This window comes from Pseudopodoces humilis, chromosome 3 (assembly GCF_049639895.1).
Source record: "Pseudopodoces humilis isolate 2021_Gansu_Grassland_sample_001 chromosome 3, ASM4963989v1, whole genome shotgun sequence".
NCBI lineage: Eukaryota > Metazoa > Chordata > Aves > Passeriformes > Paridae > Pseudopodoces > Pseudopodoces humilis.
Window position 1 is genome coordinate 63,388,922 of NC_142202.1, and position 20,169 is coordinate 63,409,090.

A 20,169-nucleotide genomic window follows, 5' to 3' on the forward strand; every position below is an offset into this window, starting at 1 on the left:
GGTGGGGTGAGACAAGCACACACACCTACACACACCCCAAAGGTGCACACACTGGGATCAGATTGTTTGCAGGGAAAAGCAGCCTGGCAACACACAAATGGATAGTGGTTATAACTCAGAACACTGGCATTGCAAACCACACCGTTATATGGGCTCCAACTCTGCTCAGTCAGAGGGATGCAAGTGAGGGATTTCCAAGGGAGCAGAGACATGTATTGACATGTAGCTTGTACAGTTATGTCATGGTGAAATGCACCCTTATGCAGCAAGGCTTATATATTGTGTACAACCATGCAGCACCTGGGAGCTGAGGGACTACATTCACACATAGATGAGAACCCATCAGCATTTCTTCAACATGCTGGAGTAAGAAATGCACCTGCATACACCACTGAAATTATGTGTGAAACAGGAAGCTACTACAGCCTGGTTTGTTTGGTTTTTTTTAATCTCTGTAAACCAAAGAAAAGATATGGAAAATGTACAGAAGAGGTGAATAAGTGTCCTTGTGTCTAAAACAGGACATGCTACAAAGATGACATCAAAGAAGCACATAATTATTGTAATTTACCAGCCTCCCCTCACATGGGAAAAACAAAATCTAGAATGAAATATGGTCATTTGGCAGGCAGTGCTCCAATGTCACAAAGCCTGCTGTATCCCACCCTGGTTAATCTCTCCTGAGAACAGAAACACTTTCCTGGAAAAAGGGATATCTCTGTGAAGAGCTAATACCATCTCTCCCTAATGTGACATCAAAAGAAAAGTCAATGAACACGAGACGATGCTAGGGAACACACTACAGAGGAAGCTTAGAAGCAGGAGAGTAGGAATTATCTTGGAGGGGGAAATGAGCTTTTCTTGTGTTGCATCTCTACATGATCTTCACCTGTGAGACAAGAAAGACTTCCAAGTGACGGTTCAAAATGGTATTGTAAATGTGAAATATGTTAACTCTAAAACTTACTGATGGGTGGAAAGAGACATTCAGTGTTACCAGACTTTCATGCTGACATACCATGCAGAATTTTTCTTTCAATACCTTGGTAAAAAAAATACAGTTCACCCAGTTAAAGTATGTCTCCATATATGTTTTAGCACAAGGAAGCCAGACAAACACTCCCATGTAAAAACACAAAAATATATATGTATTTTAATTTTCATTTGGTCATATTTTATTTAACAGAATGTCATTCTTCCTCAACAACCAATGATGATTTAAAATAGTAGCACTCTCCAAAGCAGCCCATTGATCACAGAGAACTGATGATATTTAAATATACAATATAAAGAGTGATGTTTCACAAAGTTGCTTTGTCTTCAGACTTTAGGTTAGAACACAACAGACCAAAATTAACCATTTCACTAGGTCCAAGAATAAAATTCAAACTGACAACAAGTTATGAAAAGAGAATAGTTATTGAAACTTTACAGAGAAAGAACATGATTAATAAACTTGTCCTGGCTTTACAAATCTCAGACCCCCTGAGTCCTAACAGTACTAAACTGAGAAACAAACAAAATTTATCCTGAGGATACAAGCACTGTTTATAAATTACTCCTGTAATTTAATTTTGAATCTTGATATGGTGATACAATGTTTTCCAAATATTATATTTTCCAAGGCTCCAAAGTAGATTGCTGCATGCAAAAAGAACATTATTCAGTAGTTACTGCTATGTAAGTACTACAGATCACAAGAGCCTTAAGGCACAGATTGCCAATCTGCAATTTTAGATGTCACCATGACTAGCTGTTAATCATTATTCTTGTAACAGAGTTGTATTAATAGATAATGTGAGTGCTTTTCTATTTGCATGAGTGCAGAATCAACAGAGTTAACATGATTAATGCACAGCCTTCACTGGGACATGAGTACTTCCATAACACGTTGTTGATTAAATGTTGGGGCAGTAGTTCCTACATGAAGAGTGACAACTAAGTCAGGGAAGGTAACATCTTCAATCACAAGAGTTGTTTCATCTACACCCCTAGCCAGACTCTTTTTTTTAGTATTCCTCTATGATGTGGTTGGCCTTGGTCTCATTTTCCATCTCACCCTGTAAACCAGAGATTTATACAAAGTAAATATTTAAAATACTGGTCCTCAAGATCTAGTCTGCAGATTATCAGTGTGATGGGTTTTTCTTAGAGTTTTCTTCAGTTTTTCACAGAATAAAGTACACACAGAAGACAGGATGCTGTTGAACACAAGAGGGTAGGAGAAGGGATGAAAAGCTGGGAATGTTTTACAGAACACGTTTCACACAGTAATCCAAAGGGTGAAAGAACTAGAGAAGCAAATGATTTAAAAGAGCCATTATTCTCAAGCTGAACACTAGGAAACTGCAAAACAATTTTTCTTAATAGTGTCAGGTAATCTAAAAGTGCCCCTCTAAATGTATTCATAGCGTTAGAATGACATTTTCTACTATTTAATTCCTTCTACCATTGCTGAATCAAAGATACATGTGAACGTCAGGGACAACCATACTTAAAGGCAAGTGATTATACACTAAGTCCCATCAAGGATACAAAGCAACGAAACCCTGGATGTCTTTAAGATATCATAATCTTAGGCATTACTTGTAACAATCACCAATTTCATATTCTTAGGCATTAAGTGTAATGCTTAAAGTTGTCAGTTTCCTTTAAATCATCTCTGCTCTGAGTGACTAATGGCTACAGTTAACATCACCAGCAGCACTTTGAAGACACAGGACACAGATCACCAGCTACAGCTCAAAGGCTGCATAATTAGCACCGAGACACCGAGGTTTGCAGGGGACGTTCCTACACCACTTCCACTCACAGCTTTCCACAGAGTAGGTGCTGATACTGATGTCAGGGCAAGGCAGGCTGTAACTCGAGCAAGTGCTGGATTCTCCCGCAATTTTTTTCTCTGCAGCAGGGTTTTGCAGAATACGTCCCTCCCTTGTCTTCCTATGGACAGGTTGGGAGGCTCTACCCTTCCAGTTCCTGCATGCTACATGATACCCACATCCTGGGAGCTACTGTGGAAACAGCAGCAGCAGAGGCACTTCAGGTTTAGCATATGCATCAGGTTTAAATGTACTGAAATTGAGTTTGTGTGGGAAAGTGAGAAATGTTATCTTTCCTTCCTGATGACACATGCGTCACGGGGTTTGTAAGTAATCTCTTATATTACTGAGCAGGTGAAAGCCTCCCTCACTATGAAAATGGTTAACCAGTTCACTCCAAATCCCCAGTGCTGTCTTCTCCCTAGGCCTGCCACCTTTCCTTATAGCCATAGGGCTCCTTTCATTCTCTCCTTCCATGACTTCTTCAGCCAGGCAGGACGCAGCACTTCTCATATTCCTGGGACCCATCTACAGGTGAGGCTCTGCTGTTGTGCTCCGATCCCTTAAATCATGTTCACAAGCTCAGCTACAGCACCCACCATTTTACATGGTAACTCATTTTCTAAAGATTTGGGAAACTCCATTGTGGCCATACATGATAGACCATGTGAAAAATGGAAACTCTGCTCATAATGTAGAGGGGGGGACTCATAATAGTGCTCATAATAGGCTACTGATTAATTTCTTGGAAATGCTAGAAGCAAATTCTATCACATCATTTTTGCTATTCATACAGCTCTCCACTGCAAGCTTGTTTCTGTTTTGATTTTTTAATTATTTTGTTTTATCATCTTCTATTATCTCTTCCCTTGATTTTTTTCTTCTCTTAAATTTTTATTAACCAAGGGACCTGATTTGAGATGCCTGCCTTTAGGCACTGCTGTTTGTTGCCGATGATGCGACAGCCTCTTTAAGGAATCACAGCAGCATTTCCATATCAAATAAAAATCCTAATTAACTCCTGCCATTTGTCTACTGCAAATTGACAGATATGTCAATTCTCTGGAAGTGAATTCTCTGCAAAAGGAAGCTTTGTCATACCTTTATTTTTTAGAGACGACTTACTGTAAGCCACTGATTCAGAGAGAACAGAGCTGGCTGACCACCATCTCTGCACACAAAATACTTTGGCCACATTATAACAAAACGTGTACCATAAGGAATTATCAGCATCTTCCTTTGGAGGCCTCTCTATTTCACCTGCGTGCAGGGTCCCCCTCCCTCCCTCCCCACTTTGGATTCCACAGCAATAGCTGACCAATTCAGATTTTGAACTCACTGCGGAAACCTCTTTTTTCTCCATTTTTAAATTCATATCATGCAAGTGTTAACATGTCTTTTATCAATCAAAGCAGTTTACACACACAAAACACTAGAGAAGGAGTGACACAATAGCGGGAACTTCTGTCCATGTTTCAACTTCACCACTGCCCAGCACTGCACAAGCTGTTATTTTTTTAACAAAACCACTTCACAAACTGTGCAATCCAACAGGGGTCAATGTTGTTTTGTGCCAACAGACCCCTTATGAAGGAAACAAATTAAGATCCCAAAAGCTGATAGGAAGGAGAATTTGTATACAACTGAAAACTGAAATGCAAACTGAAGGGAATGTCCAGGTCAATCTGCTAAATACAGACTTTTGACACAGGATCGTTCAAAGTTACAAGGCAATACAGGATGTGGGATTCTATCTACCTGGCTTGCTCTTTGATTTGGGGTCACCTGGCCATGACTAAACAAAATGTTGATGTTCTTTGTATAGTTAATGGGAGATAAGTATCTTTTTTCATTCCTGACAGAATTCTTTACAGGGAAAATTTCCTTTTGGGGGGGGTCTTTGGATTAAATTACCTTTTTTTCTCAACAATCAGACAGGGAAAAAAGTAATTTAATTTGGGGGACATACACATTTTTTGTCATTTCCTCAGCGCAAATGGTTAAATGTACATTCATATTTAACCCCACAGGAAAGCAGACCACCCCTGGATTGCAAAGGTCTCATGATAAAGTGTTCTAAAGAAACTAGGCATGAGTGAACTGACAGTAAGACCTTCTTATACAAAATAGGGACACATTATTTTCTCTCCTGCAGTTAAAATCAGACTGAGTGATCAAAGTGTCATCTTTTCTACATAGAAAAATGTCTTTCATTGAGATATGTCTCTAACTCGCTGTGTTCCTGCTTTACTACCTGAGAAATTGGATAACTATTATTCTCTCAATTTCTTAGAGTGTTTTGAAGTTTGTGGACAAAAGAACTATTCTCAGCACCAGAAGTACACTCTTACAAGCTACTTACAAAATACCTTTGTTTAGAGGGACCTGATCCAACTAGCCATGTGATTGGTTTTTTTCAGTATAATCCTTTGAGACCTTTGCTCTTGTCTTTCATATCGATATCTATCTTCCAAATTTGTCTTGGAACCCAACACTGCCAACAGCTCAGCAGGAAATTTCCCAGATACAATTAAAGATTATAAAATCCAAACTCAGCATCACCCTAAAATCCCATTTTAATATTCTAAATAAAATCCTGAAGCCTGATTGATTTCGGTTTTTTCTCTCTTGCATGCTCTTTCAAATATGACTTTATCAAAAAAACTTGACAAATACATACATCTATAATCATAACAGAAACAATATAAGAATAGGGATATTAACAAAGCTTATTGCAAAGAGTTTTCCAAGTAATGCTAAATGATAATTCTTATGATGCTTGACAAACTTTAATTTCCCAAACAGAACAGGAAGATAGTAAAAGGCATGAACAAAATACTGTCAGGTTACAATTTTGTCAGGTAATGTGCTTAGGCTTGGCTGTGACTGAGATTAAATAATACAGAGAACATTCCATGCAAGGTACTGAGTTAAAACATTTGAGAGCGACATTAAAGTGAATCTGCTCCTTGACATATCAGTGACCTCTTGAGGTCCCTTTTATTCCTCTTTTCTTTAATTCTGTGTTCAGTTTGTGACTAGGCATAGCATGTTTGTAGAGTGCAAAACATCTTTTTAAATATGCTATACAGTAAATTTACATTTCTGTAAAGACATCTCAAACTATTTTACAACTAATAACTATTGGGAGGGAGTCTGTATATTTGTTGGAGCTTAGTGGGTCTGATTACCTGTCTCTATAAAGCCAAGATTCTATCGACATCTCTGTTTACAAGGAGGTTTTGGTCATGGAATTTTCCATAACTTTTTCATATGTTTTTAAGCATTTGTGTCTTGGAAAAATCATCATGTAAGAGGATATTTATAGATCTTATCAAAGGCCCAAAACTATCAAATGTTACACTTTTTTTTTTTTTAATCCTCTTTTTTTTTTTACATAGTTGGACAGGTATATCCAGTTTCTCCACTAAGTTCCTTATATTGCAGGATATTTTTATATGCATATCAGCATGCATAATTATGACGAGGTTTTATTCTACCCAATACACAAAAAAGGTAAGAAATTAAGAGTAGTTCCTCCCAAGCATGTGCACTCTGGTTTTAGCACTTCAATTCTGCTATAAAAATTAGACAGCAATTCCTATGGTAATAAAGATTGGAAAAAGTTTTCAGTCCAAATTCATCTAATAAAAATTGAACTACCTATAAAGATTTTCTACAAGAAAGGTGGAACCCTTTATGTACCCTGATATGTAAAAGAGAAATGCCTTCAAAGAATACTGAAAGCAGGTAAAGTGTGTTTATTTCTCTTACCCGTTTCCATATTCTTTTTCAATGTCACAACTGCAATTACCACTGTCAGAATTTGCTTCAGTGAAATAAAAGCTGCATCCAAGAAGACCTGTAGCCCAATTCTTCAACAGAGAGAATCTTATTGAAAAAGCAATTTTGCTGAAAGATGAGGTCCCAGTTACACAAAATTATAATATATCCTACTTTCACTTTCTGGAAAGAATGTATTAATACTCATTACCTTAAAATTGAAATCAGACATCAGAAAATATTACATAAATTACAGTTAAGTGCACAAATAAAGGATTTTCAAACAAAAATTTATAAGCTTCAAAAAAATTTTTAAGCTTCATACAGTGGAACAGATTTGCATTTTTTTTTATTAGACAGGTGGTGCACTCTGAAATCAGCATTCTGCTGTCTTACACCAGTCTGGCCCATGTAGCTAAAAGGATCCATGAAGATTTTGATCACCACTGTGTCACAGCTTGTATACATGTGGAGTACTGACTAAACCCTGAAGCCCTTATAAGGAGGAAATGTCTAGTGATGTTTTATTTTAATCTGAGAAGAATTTTTAAATCATAACTATGACAATATACTATTCTATTAACCAGAAGTGTGGAAATATAGAACATACATTCAGATGTGGCACTTAAGCAAATACTGGAGACACATCTCACTTATACAGCATGATTTTACAAAGAATGTGAAAAATAGAACTGAATAGTATATAAGAACTGATCATTTTTTCAAGTCTCTCAAACCACAGAAGTAGTATTAGGACAGTTTCTACTACTGACAACTTGTAGGACAGACTGATAACAAGTTCAGGCTCCATACCTTTCCTCTCTGCATTTCCTAACGCATACCACAAAAACAGAATTAGGAAAGCAGAAAGGCAATGAGTTGTTCAGACAAGTTCCTGCAAGGTGATGGCATATTAGGGCTTACACTATTTATCAGTGCTGCTAATAACCTGTGAAGCAGGAAAGCTTTATCTGTGTGCTGCCTGGGCTAATCAAGGGTGATGCTGGAAGAGTCAGGGTCGTCTCAGCCCTGAGAAATGCTGAAGCTGCCACCACAGGAGTTACAGCTAAACTCGAGACGACAGACTTTCAAGTTTTCACTCTCTGCTCTTTTCTCAGCCTATCAAATCTTACAGCTGTAATCATCCTGGATGAGAAGATGTGACCTACAACCAGTAACTTTGAAAGTTCACCGATCACTGGAGTGATGGAAGGAATGTTTTAAACTTGGGCATTTTGAGGCAGGGTTGCCGTGAGCTGTCACCTCCACTGTGGTGAGTGTTTTCTTAACTAATCCCTGTACTGCCTGAACATGCTCTTACAATACCTCTAATTATTCAGATGTCTTGCTGGGCACTCTGTGTGTCTTCCCACTCTGACTGTCAATTTAAGTCCTAATAAGAAATTACATTCTTGCCTCAGCATACCACAGGCTGCACACAGATCAGCCAGCACAGAGATGACACAGTCCCTACGTTTCAGCTGATTTACCCAATCCCTAGTGAAATCTGTTGCCCTTTTGAGGTAAAATGTATTTCTCTATTATGGCACATGTTCAGTATATACAGTTACACTACAACCAAAACAAAGGTGTCCTAAACTATAGGCTGAAATGTTTGACTACAACTTATTCATATTAATCCTTGCTTGGAGTGGGATGCTGTTGATCTATGGAAAGTTTTACTATATTAATAATGACAGTGTCTCAATATACAATCTATAATATATCTAAGTACATTGAATAGGTATGATTTCTTGTATAAACCTTCAATGAAATATACTTATCTAACAATGTCACCTTGTATGCTTGTCAGAGATTGGTAAAAATATATATATATATGTGTCCAGTCTCCCAGTGCACAGGATTCAGTGATTAACCTCTGCTGCCAGGCTTTACTTTCAGATACTGGTTATCGGACTGTATTGAGAGGACCAATGTCTCAATCCAAGGGAGAACAGGATTCTGGAAAAATTCTTGATGTGCACCCAAAATGCAAGAGAAGTAACTCCAATGTGTCCCACATTATAACACCCAGATTATGGTACCAAGCCGGTTACTTGTGTAAATGAAAAGTCAGGGAAGAAACCTCAGCGATCCATACAGCTAAATGACAAAGCTATCCAAGAGTTGGTTCCAGTTCACCTGTGATCTTTCCTACAATGCACATGGTTTATGCTAAATCACAATCCTAAGCCCCAGTGTTATTTGAGAAACCAGTTCCTACAGTTAGGAAACATTCCACTGGTTGCAGCATCTCACAAGTTCTTATATTCCCTCTTTATCTTAGCACACTGTGTGAGCATTGCAGAAAAAATCCAGTACTAAGTGTACTAGTTGGCTTCCCATGGGAAGGACAACATTTAATTGGCTTTGATATTTTTCTTTGTTCAGTATGTTTGTGTATGTGTGCATGTGCATGTGAGAACACACGTTTTCTTCTCTTTTTTATAGTGCACTTCACTGACATATTTAATAGTCACTCATTCCCATAGCATTTGCTTACCATAACTTACAAAGTAAAATTGGAGGGTTATATTGTATTTACAAACAAGTTGGCACTTACAGAATAAATTATTGATTCCTTTTCTTTTTTATTTCATTTTCTTTTTTTTCTCTACTTCTTTTCCACCAAAGGGCATCCAAAATTCAGGCAGAATAGTAACACCTGCTGCCAATATGCTACATTAACATGAGTAAATAGGATTCCAGCTGTTACACTCTTTCCCAATGATTTGCTTGTTGCTGAGAGGCAGTGCCTTCCACCTCAGTTCAGGTCCAATGCTCAGAAACTGTTAGTCAAGTGAAAGCAAAGGCTGCATGTTTTCTTCCTCATTCTTATCCATGCGCTTCAGCACCCCAGGATCCACAACTGACTGAGACCTGCAGAGGGACAACATGTTTATTTGACATTTCTAGATCAAGACAAATGAGGGTAAACCTCAGCTTTCTTTTGTTTATTTTAATTTCTGTTGGAGCTTAAAAATAAGGGTACAGCTTTACTGTACAAGCATCTGATCATTGCAATATCCCTCATGGAAGGATGACAGGGCTTTACAGGGCTCAGTGCTGATTTGCAAATATAGGAACAAAAGGCAGAATAAAGCAGTTCCTCTCTTCAGTGAAATCGTGAAGCAGGGAGCATCCTCCACACCCAAGAGCAAACTAAGCTGTCCTCTGTGGTGACTTAAGCACTGACAATCTCTCCAGAAGGTTATACAGCACTGGGCTGGCAAGGAAGGTACAGTTCAGCCACCCAGCTGGCTAATCACACACCGCTATTAGCAGGATGTGTTAGCTGGAAGCACAAGTTGCTCCTTTTCGGAATAGCATCTTAATTCAACAGTGCAAGATCCTAAGCCAAACCTAGGAATAGTGCCATGGTTAGCAGGATTTCTGGAGCAGCGGACAAATGCGTCAAACTCACTTTTCAGCTCAACTGAACAGGGCAGGGAAGGATGATCGGAGCAAATTCAGTGATGATTGTAAAATTTCTCTAGATTCTCTGTTTCAGCCCAGAAGCAAAACATGGCACTGGTGCCCTGCAACAGCCATATGTGATGGACAACAAGGAAAGCCAAGTTTCTGGCAAAATCAAAATGTTCCACTGGAAACAAAGCCTGGAGTGTTAAGCTGGGGGTCTCACATCAGCGATGGCTCAGATCACCAAAAAGCAGCCACATCTGGGGTACAGTAAATGCAACCCTTTTTAGATGTTTCCTTTAGTGAGGAAAATTTCACACAGGAAATGCCTACTTCTCTTTCTTTCTGTAAAGATTTGAGATGACTAAAGAGCATGTGTACATCTCTACAATGCAGGCATCTATTTTTGATCAGCGGAAGCACACTGCGCCTGCAGCATTGCTACAGATTTGCCCATTTAGAGGGCTACAGTGCAGAGAAAAACCTTTACAGATTCTAACCTTTCCTGAGATAAGCATATGGAGTCAATTCCCCCCCCTTATAAACTGGCATCATCCAGTGAAACCAATGAATGAGGCTGGTGAGGTCTTTCTCAAAAATATCTAAAGAAAACTTACAAAAACACAAGAAAAAAACATCTGATTTAAAGCCTAGGTGAAAACTTTATACACAAGGATATTTTTTAATAATATTTATCCTGTTCTCATACTAAAAAATCAAGAAAATTAACTTTAAAAATATGATCATCTCTCTTGTGATAAGCATAATTTAAACTTTTTAAATTAAGAGTATACAATAATACCCATCCTGAACACTAGTCAGTTCCTCAGGCAGAGAAAACTAAACCACTGAATTAAAAATGCTTTTTTTAAATCTTCACAAGGTACCGTGCCAATGCAAAGCTGATTGAAAATTTGCTGGTGGGAAGCTGCACTCATGGAAAATCCAGTTCATCATGATAAAAATTGCTGTGGAAGCAAATTAACTTCAAAGCTTTGCCAAGTGGATGTAAGTGCTAAAACGGAGCCTTTTCCTCAGCTGCCGATGACTGAGGAGACAGGGTTTCATATTCTCATCTGGGGAAAACTGAAGGGGACCTGGAAGGGCTGCAAACCTGGCCTCCAATTCCTGGCCATAAATTTCCAGGGCCTCCAAAACCCCAGTGCAGGTGTGAAAATTGAACTGCACCAATTCTGATCCATGGTTTGTAAGCTCAGATGCCCAAATGCCTTGAAGAAGAAGCAGAAATAATTTGCACCCAGTTTTAAACAGAAATTTAATATCATGCTTCATCCCATTCACCAGCAACTCACAGATGAAGGTATGTGGAAGGAAAAACATTTAAGTCTATAGCTCCTTCTCTTCTACCTACATCTCCAAAATAACTTTACAAACATTACTGAATACATTTTGAGAAAACACAGTGGGACTGAGTTATACTATAAAGTCCCGTTGCAGAAGTGAGGAACCAAAACACAGCTCCTCTGCAAAGTTTATCAACACAGACACCTGCCCTGCTGGGTTAGGTGAGAAGAGGATGCAGGTCTCCAGCTGGGTGCCCCAGGATGACAGCCACAGGCGAAACCTGACTGCTGAGACAGCTGCAATGTTGCCAGATGACATAAACAAGTTCTCCCCAGAGGTCTGTGCTAGAGGCGGCATTAATTCCTCCTTATCTCCATCATCATCCCCCCAGTCAACCTTCTTTTCAAGGTAAGGTCATCCAATTCACCAAAAAATTCAAGGAGGTCTGGAGGAGTGTCAGTGGTTCACATTGGGGACAACAAATAAGTAAGAAAGAGATGAATTCTCTGTAGGATTTTGGTTTTAAAAGGACATTCAGGATAGTAAACTAATTTTAAAATGGAAAACCAAATTAAACAAGAAAATTGTTGGAGATCTGCCAGATGCTTGTGAAACTTGTTCTAAGATAAGCACATTTCATTGCCTTAGTCATGATTTTTTATATGTTAAAAATCTTCTGCACTAATATATCCTACTGACTGTGGGTTTAAACTGAAACAACCATCAGTTGCTGAAACCAAATTAAATTTAATTTTTAATTAAATAGAGTTTATCTTTTTTATCTTAACTTTTCTATTTATGTTCTAACAGAATCTGTGTGCTTAATACACTGAAGGCTTGGGGCTTTCTGTCAGTCTTAGTAAGTCTGACACAGTAAGTCTATTTAGCACTTTTTATGTCCAGCAGCAGGGAACAAGGATTCCAGCAGATGCTGGAGGCATTCTAACTGAGAAAGCATGCATAGAAGGTGAAGAAACTTTAGCATAATATTATATAGATAAAGATTTCAACATGTTTATTTTCTGTACTAGGTCTCCTACATTGTTAGATCACCCAGACTGAAAGAATGTCAATTTGAAGCTTACACTGAAGTGTAATAGTGTATGAAAAGAGTTTTCAAGAACGAGTTAAATGAAAATAAAAATTAATTGAGAAAAAATTAAGAATCTGGTCAACTCTTTTCCACTCACTGCTTTTCCACTTAATAATATGCTTGCCCAGGACAATCTGGAACACTCTGCTCCAAACAGGCAGCTCCAAAAGGACTTGTCACAGGCCTTCTCATATTTTTTGTTGCACCCTTGGATGAAGTTACTCTCACACCATCATTTTGCAGCAGGACTTCTGCATTTCAGTTCCTTAATTCCATTCTTCTGTCTAAGACAGCTTCTCTAGTGTCTCATAATGCTTGTATTGCATGCAAATCATATAAAAGTGTATTTCTCACCTTTCCCCTCCCCTGCCTCTTTTTCTCAGTCCCATTTATTGTGTTAGTTACACAATTCTAACTTCATATATATGGGCACTGGGGATTTGGGAGGTTCTGGGAATTTATGGCCAAAACTCCCTCCCTCACTGGGAATTTGAGACCAGGTTTGCAACTATTCCAGCATCCCTGTTATACAGTTTCAGAACCCTTTTTAACTTCTTATCCTAGCTCATTTCTATTCAGTTTCTTGCTATTTCCCACTTTCAATAGAGTGGAGGTTTTTTCAACACAAAATCCTTAAACTTTACTGCTTTTTTTCTTTTTTATTTCCTATAGCAATCATATGTTGTCTTCTGTTTCCATAAAAATATCTCCCTTTTAAACCACATCGTCCTTCCCAGTCTAGGCAACATTTTCCAGCCAATATCATCTTCCTGGCTGAGAAATCTGGAAATATTTTATCTTGTTTGATCTGTTTCCAGAGTTTCTTTCCCTTTTGCATCACATGCTGTCTCCTGAAACTGGGTTCCCAGCCTAGCATATCCTAACTTATTTTTAATGACTTTATATATTGGTTTCTGTTTTATTTGTTCTTTTTTGATCCAATGCTAGGCCTGCCCCTTGTGAGCTGCACTTTAACTTTTGCTGCCCTTTCTTCTGCCCTTTCTGCTACCTTTTCTATCACAGTTGTAATCTTTATCCTTTTTCCTCCTACTGCCTTGGCAAGCTTGGATCAGATTCACCCCTTCCAAATTAATGACCTCACTGCTTCCACAGTTACTGGAGTTACTGGAGAGGTAACTAAGCTCTTCCTGTACTTTATTCTGAATGGTAAAATGCAGCAAGCAATTACACTGTACCTCCTCAAAGAAAAGACTATCAGAATGCCAGGATGTTTACCAGACTTGAGTATAACAACTGGCACTGATTTTGGTCCTGGTTTTCCTCATATTTTGTTAGGCATGGAGTCACTGTGACTGATGGTTCAGATGCTGTAAATGTCCTGGCACCTATAGGCTGATGGGTACCAGGCAGTGGGCTATGAGATGGAGGAAGATAAGAGCTAACATCACGACCCAGAAAGATAATTGGCCCAAATTTACCCTCTGCACAGAGGCTCACTCCAGCTAGCACTGTTTCTCTAATAAGTGCTGTAGGCTGAGGTGAGATAGCTTATTCCAAAGACAGCGCTGTGTACACAACTTACATGGCACCACAGAAATAATCAGCTGTACTGAGTTCACAACTCACATGGGTAATAATCAAGGCCATGATCTCTCAACAACACTGATCTTTTTAGGAAAGGGGGAAAAAACCCAAGCGTCTTCCTATATAATAGGAACTATGTAGGAACTTCCTATAGCTACCTATAAGTGAACTACCTACAGCTTCATAAAGAAGGAAGAAGGCAAATTTTAACCTTATGGCAATACTAGAAGACAGCAGTACCTTTAACTCACCTTTTCATGGATTTGGGAGAGAGGTCCTTTTCTATATCCTTTGCAGGAGTGTTGTAGGAGTCCGCATTGCATTCACTGTCGTCATCGTATTCATGGTCAAGCAGTGTTCTCGCCCACGTCCCCATGTCATAGGGGGGCAACATTCCTCCAAACTCTGAAGGCAGGATCTCAGGGTGTATGAGTTGATGCAGGCTGTTGAGGTTGTTACCATGCAGGAATATCTGTATGTACACATGCAGGTAAAACACAGGGCTATCATCAAAAAAACATCAAAGCCCAAATGACATCATCATTGTTAAGAGGATATTGTACAACTTAAACATTCTGGTTGTGTTGGGCTAACAGAGGTGCAGAGGAAGGCACACATCACCTCTGCCTTAAGCACGGTCATACCATGTCCATAAATCTCCAAAGTGATTAAAGCATAAATAACTTAAAATGTTTGCAGGGAAAGGGACTTAGTGAGGGTAAGAACTGGTGTCTGGTATCTAGATGGACAGAATATTAGATCGATAAATTGCCTTGTTAATCTCTTGTCAATTGCTCTCCCTAATTCTGTGAATTAAGTTAATAAATTAAGATTATAATAAATAAATAAAAATAATATGAGCCATATACCACAAGGAATATATATTGACTTTCAGCATGCAGCCATGAGTCCTATAAATAAGATATATTGTGCAGAATAATGGTAACAGTGCTGAAAAACTTTTCTTCCTTAATCTAGTCATACCAGTAACTGCTATTTATACTTGACAATAAATGAAGAAAGTAATAACAGTAAAATAATCCCTTGTGACAACACTGAGGGAATAGCTGATGGACTATTTTATATTTTCCATCAATGTTTTGGTAGACTGATATTCATATATACTTTATATTTATATATCTATATATTAGTATGACATGACATGAATACTTGTATTTATGTTTAACTTTAGTGTTTCCCCTCAGAGATCCTCCACAGTCCACTTCACCTTGCAGGGACTCCTCTGGGCATCTATACCCTTAGTATGATTTATAAGAGTTAAATTCAAGAGGCTGAAAGACAAAGACCAAATATATGCTTGTCTTTTATTGCTTACTTCAGACCACTTTCCAGTCAGCTGTAGACCCAGGAAAGTTAATATGACTGTGCAAAACTAGTGATTTTCTTCCATCTCAGAAAGGAATTTATCCTTTTGCAAAAGAATGTTTATTAATGGTGAAAGTTATTTGCTTTATAGTGCTTTCACAGCTAAGTGTTTCATTTCTTAGCAATTGTTTTTATATATGCCTAGTACTGCATTTATCTGAATATAAGTATCAGCTGCAAATATACATGACAAATTGAAAAAAATCATAATTCAGGATAAAAACAACAGATAAAAATCTAAAGAGAATTCTCTTGGGTTTGGAGCTTTTTTTCCCTATTGTTTGTTCTGCATCTAATAATTTTTTTTTAAGCTAATTTTAAGCTTTATGTGCTGGTAATAACTTTCACATTTTGACACTATATTTACAAGTGTAAATCAATATTTAACCACCTAACTACGTTTTATAGGTATTTGGTATTGACAAAAAACAGTTGTAAAAAGTCAGCATTTCTGAGAATATATGACATTGATTCAGGTGTCTAAATAAAAATTTAGATGCTAGCTGATAAGCCTCAACTGCCTTGTCACTTATTTTTAATGCTGTAACACTCCTATGGCTGCACTTTACTCCCTAGTTCTGCATATGCAGCACTTGAGTTGAAAAGGCCTCAGACATAACTGGCACTACGATGTTCTCTGCAGAAGCTGCAGTCAACAGAGTGCAACTGAATCCTGCAAAATGGGGCTTTATTTGCATATTTAGAACAGATATTACATAAAAGGCTTTGTGATCTATAGTTCAAAAATCGGTAAATACCAGAGGCCTCTCAAGCATAACCTGTCAGTAAAAACCAGCTCAACACCAAGGATCATTGTGGCCTTGCAGAGTGTGTTTGAGGAGAAAAAATAGAGAGCTGCTTAGGGAGCTGATTCCATAAAAAATATAATCACGTTCTTCGTACTGCCCCTGTACATGATGTTGATTGTGTTTTCCTGGATGACAAAGTTCCTGTTACAGAAATAATACCATTCTATATGCTATCACCACCAAGCTCTAATTTAATTGCACTGGTGCAAATGGTACAAATTCAGCAACATCTCAGAGGCTGCTCATGCTGATGCACAGATGCATGCACACAAATTCCCTTCTACTGACTTTCATTCAAATTAGTATTTGCAAACTAATACTACTAGATGCCAGCTGGGTATTTTAGCTCATGGTAATGTCAAGGAAATCACACTAGGATAGGACTTTGTAACAGTCACTAACTTTGTTTTTAAAAGAAAGACACAAATATTTTTTACAGAAATTAAACAGAACAGAATTGAATACAATCTTAATAGAAACCATAATGTTGACAATATTTTTTCACATATCAGCCCCAGGAGCAAGCATATGCTTACATTTGAAAATACATTTAAGTGCACTGCTTGACTGTGTCCTTAAAGGATAATGTTCTAAAGTTTCTAAAACAGTTGAAGGTACCCTTTAAAACACAGATATATTTAAACATTTCCACCAATAGCAAGCTGCTATCTCATGTTAATCTACTTTATTAGAGTATGATGCATCTCCTGATGACAACAGCCAGGAAACAGGCAATTAAAAAGAAGAATACCCTTTTTCGTGTCTTCTCCTTTAGAAAGGGCCGGATAACTGTGTAGAGAGCATGGATATACCACGGCTGATTGACAAAATGTATTCCTCCAAACCGAGCTGGAAAGCTGTCCTGTGTGTCACAAAACAAATACATTTAATTTCAGCCAATTCTTAACATATGTTGCACATGCATCAAATAGCGTTTTGTTGTTTTTTCCCAGAATGCCTTCATTGTAATAATAAACCTTTAACAAGAAGAAAGATTATTCAAAACTGTGTCCTCTCGGCTGAGTTCCAGCATTCCACACCAAGGAGCAACACACCTTGTGTGGAGGAAGTGCACTGAGATAGCTTTGCTATTCAAATAAAGGCAGAGCATTTCTAACCTCCAGAAATGCTTTAAACATTTATGATTTGCTCATAATCCATCCATGCAATATATTTTTCTCTTTTTCACTTCTATGGATTTTATTCATTTTTAATAGTAACAATCTCAACTCTCCCAGTGTCATTGAAGAGCACTAAAAATGTCCCTCGTCTCCACCTTAAAAAGAAAGTGTAAATCTAAACTACTATTCAAAATGTCTCCAATATTATCCATATTTCATAAAACTGAGACTGCATTAAACATTATGCATAAACCATTATGCAATATCCATGACAGTAATTCTTGTCACATAGTCAGAGGCCTTCTGGGAATTTAAATGTAAGGACAGCATATCTGTATTGAAGCAATGGCTTTTCTTTTTTACTTGCTGAAAATCACAAGGGGCAGATAACTCACTAGGAAAAGATTCTGATATGCATTTTGAGTTTCTAAGGCAAGAGAATATGCCAGAGGGTTTGGCAGTTTGAGGAGGGCAGCCACTCTGTCCTGGAATACAATTGCCAAATTCCTTGTGTTGTCCTCATTTTGTCTTTGCAAACAATGCAATAAGGCAGGTCCTTTCCTAGGGTTGCACCATTGAGGAAGGAGGAAAGAGATGCAAACAAGTGCAGTTGATGCACATACTCTTTTGTTTTCATGGCTTATGTCAGAACCTTCTCAGTGAAGGACCTTCTCTTAGTTATACAGATGTACTAAATTAATGGCTTTGAAGCTTAATTCAACAGGTGACACAGCATAGGCAGCCATGGTAGTCACTCAGATCAAAACCAGGTTCCTCACAGCAGCAGCTCCCATTTGACCAGGACATCCTTTCCAGCTACATCTCCTCCTCTTCCTCCTCTCTTCCTCCACCTATGTGGATGCAATAAAGGCAACTTCAGGTCTGTGCCACTGGGATCAAAGGCTCAAAAGGAGGCAATCAAATGGTCTGACATGATGCTTTGTGCAAATAAACCTATTCTGCCTACTCTGGAGACAAGAGAGAAGGCCCTACAGAGGCACCCAGCAGCCTTGATGTAACCTGCAAAGCACCACTTGAAGCATACGGTCATATGCGTACACCAACAAAATGGCCATGAAAAAAAATTATAAACTATTCCAGCCGATCAAGAACTGTCACAAAAGGAAGGCAGAAACCGCAGGAAGGAAATCTTTCACTAAATGTTTCCAGATAGGAATAGACTTTGAAAAAGTGCAACTGCCAGCACATCCGCAGTACCTCTTTAGTTCTGTGAATGTGTTTAGACCTGTGGGAATAATGAAGTACAAATCACTTACTCCTCTCCAAGGATCCATTCACATCCTGTCAGGCATGCCTAACCCAGGGGCTCTTTACAGCCAGGTACCTCTTGCCTTCAAATTTTAAGAACTTGCTGGATTTCCCATCAAGGAGGCAGTACCTTGACAATAATTTACAGGAAGGATGACAACCACAACACTCACCACTCACGTCTGGCTGGCCAGAGCACAACAGTCAATGCAATCAATGGTCTGTTTTGCAGCTTTTTTCCAGAAACTTTTGATTAACAGCAGGTTTGAAAGAAAACAATCCTATTGAAAGACCGCTGCAGAAGCCTCATTCTGCTAAATGCCCAATTCCTGTCAGCACTAACAAAATGTCAGACAGGATGGTTGATAATTTGACACATAATTCACCCTGTTCTGTATTGTAAATCCCCAAACACCATTCTGAGGACACAGCTATGATGTGCAAAAGGTAGTAAATTATGTTTGTATCATAGTGATCCAACAAATCCATTAGGAAGGATAAATCACCGAATGACACCTTAACCTTTAGTTACAGGAGATACAATTAATCTACAGACAGTTGTGTTTATTTGGATTACCACTGCTTGTTCTCCAGCAAAGAGTGCTCCATGCTGCATACCATGCACAAAAAAGCACATACTTAAAGCTGCAGAAATCTCAGTAGAGCTGAGAGTCACACAGAAACTGAGGACTATTTGTGAATAAGATGATCTCAATAGGCAAACTGACATGTACGAACACAGATTCAGAGCAGAGTGCCAAAGGCATTTATATTCTAATGTGGCCTCAGAATGCTCTGTATCTTTTTAAAGATATAAAATTTCCAGCAGACAAAAGGCTTATCCTTAAAAAGTACCAATTTGACACGTCTACTGTCTTCTGTATCTTGGCAACCATTTACAAGGAGGATCACAAATATATGTGGAATGACCCTCAAACAGAAGATGCCACTTGAAGGTGAAAGCCAGTTTGTTTCAGTGTCTCCCAGAAATTCCAAAGGCATTTTCTGGAACTGAAGAAGATGGGTATTCATCAGTCTCTGTGACTGAACTGTGGTGCCCAGATTCAGAAGCACTTCCTAAGGTGTAATTAGGACCCCCAAAAATTTGTGCCAAAAAAGAGAAAGGGTGATTTGGTCACAATGATCCTGCATTGTACGCAGTGCTTAGACCAGTATTCAAAAGCTCCTGAAAGTAGATCCAAAAGCAAATCTCAAAAGCACCTTCTGAAAAAATAAAAAAGCAGAATAAGCAACAACATCTGCTGGAGAAACAGGTGTCAGAAGGTTGTCTTGCTCTTCTCAGATGTACCTGATTTCCACAGGGGGATTTGCCAGACAGATGGTCATCCTACACAAACAGCAGGTAGGAATTTCTTTCAAATCACTGATTCCTCTGGGGTTTTATGCAGATTAGGTTACAAGCACAGTGGCAGTCACAACTGCTTCTGCAGACATACTGCACTTCAACAGATGAGCCTGTAACCCATGAATTCTAAGTAAAAGGAATCTCTTGTCAGAGAACTGTAAGAAATGGAGATCAGCTGTAAAGTGAGCTGTGTTTCTGACCGAAAAAGCAATGAGTCTGATGGGGTATTACCAAACTGAAAAAAAGAACT

The 20,169-nt window shown here is 38.4% G+C and overlaps 1 protein-coding gene across 1 annotated transcript in view; it reads right to left on the minus strand.

Moving 5' to 3' along the window:
- Nucleotides 1–4,271: 4,271 nt before the first annotated feature.
- Nucleotides 4,272–20,169, minus strand: part of CLVS2 (clavesin 2) — a 52,377-nt gene continuing 36,479 nt past the window's right edge. The window contains exons 3-5 of the mRNA XM_005518327.3: nt 16,915–17,025; nt 14,220–14,440; nt 4,272–9,485 (exon numbers count right to left, since the gene is read on the minus strand). Coding sequence (XP_005518384.1) covers nt 9,398–9,485; nt 14,220–14,440; nt 16,915–17,025 — 420 coding nt within the window. The 3' untranslated portion in view covers nt 4,272–9,397. The remainder of the gene's footprint in view (nt 9,486–14,219; nt 14,441–16,914; nt 17,026–20,169) is intronic.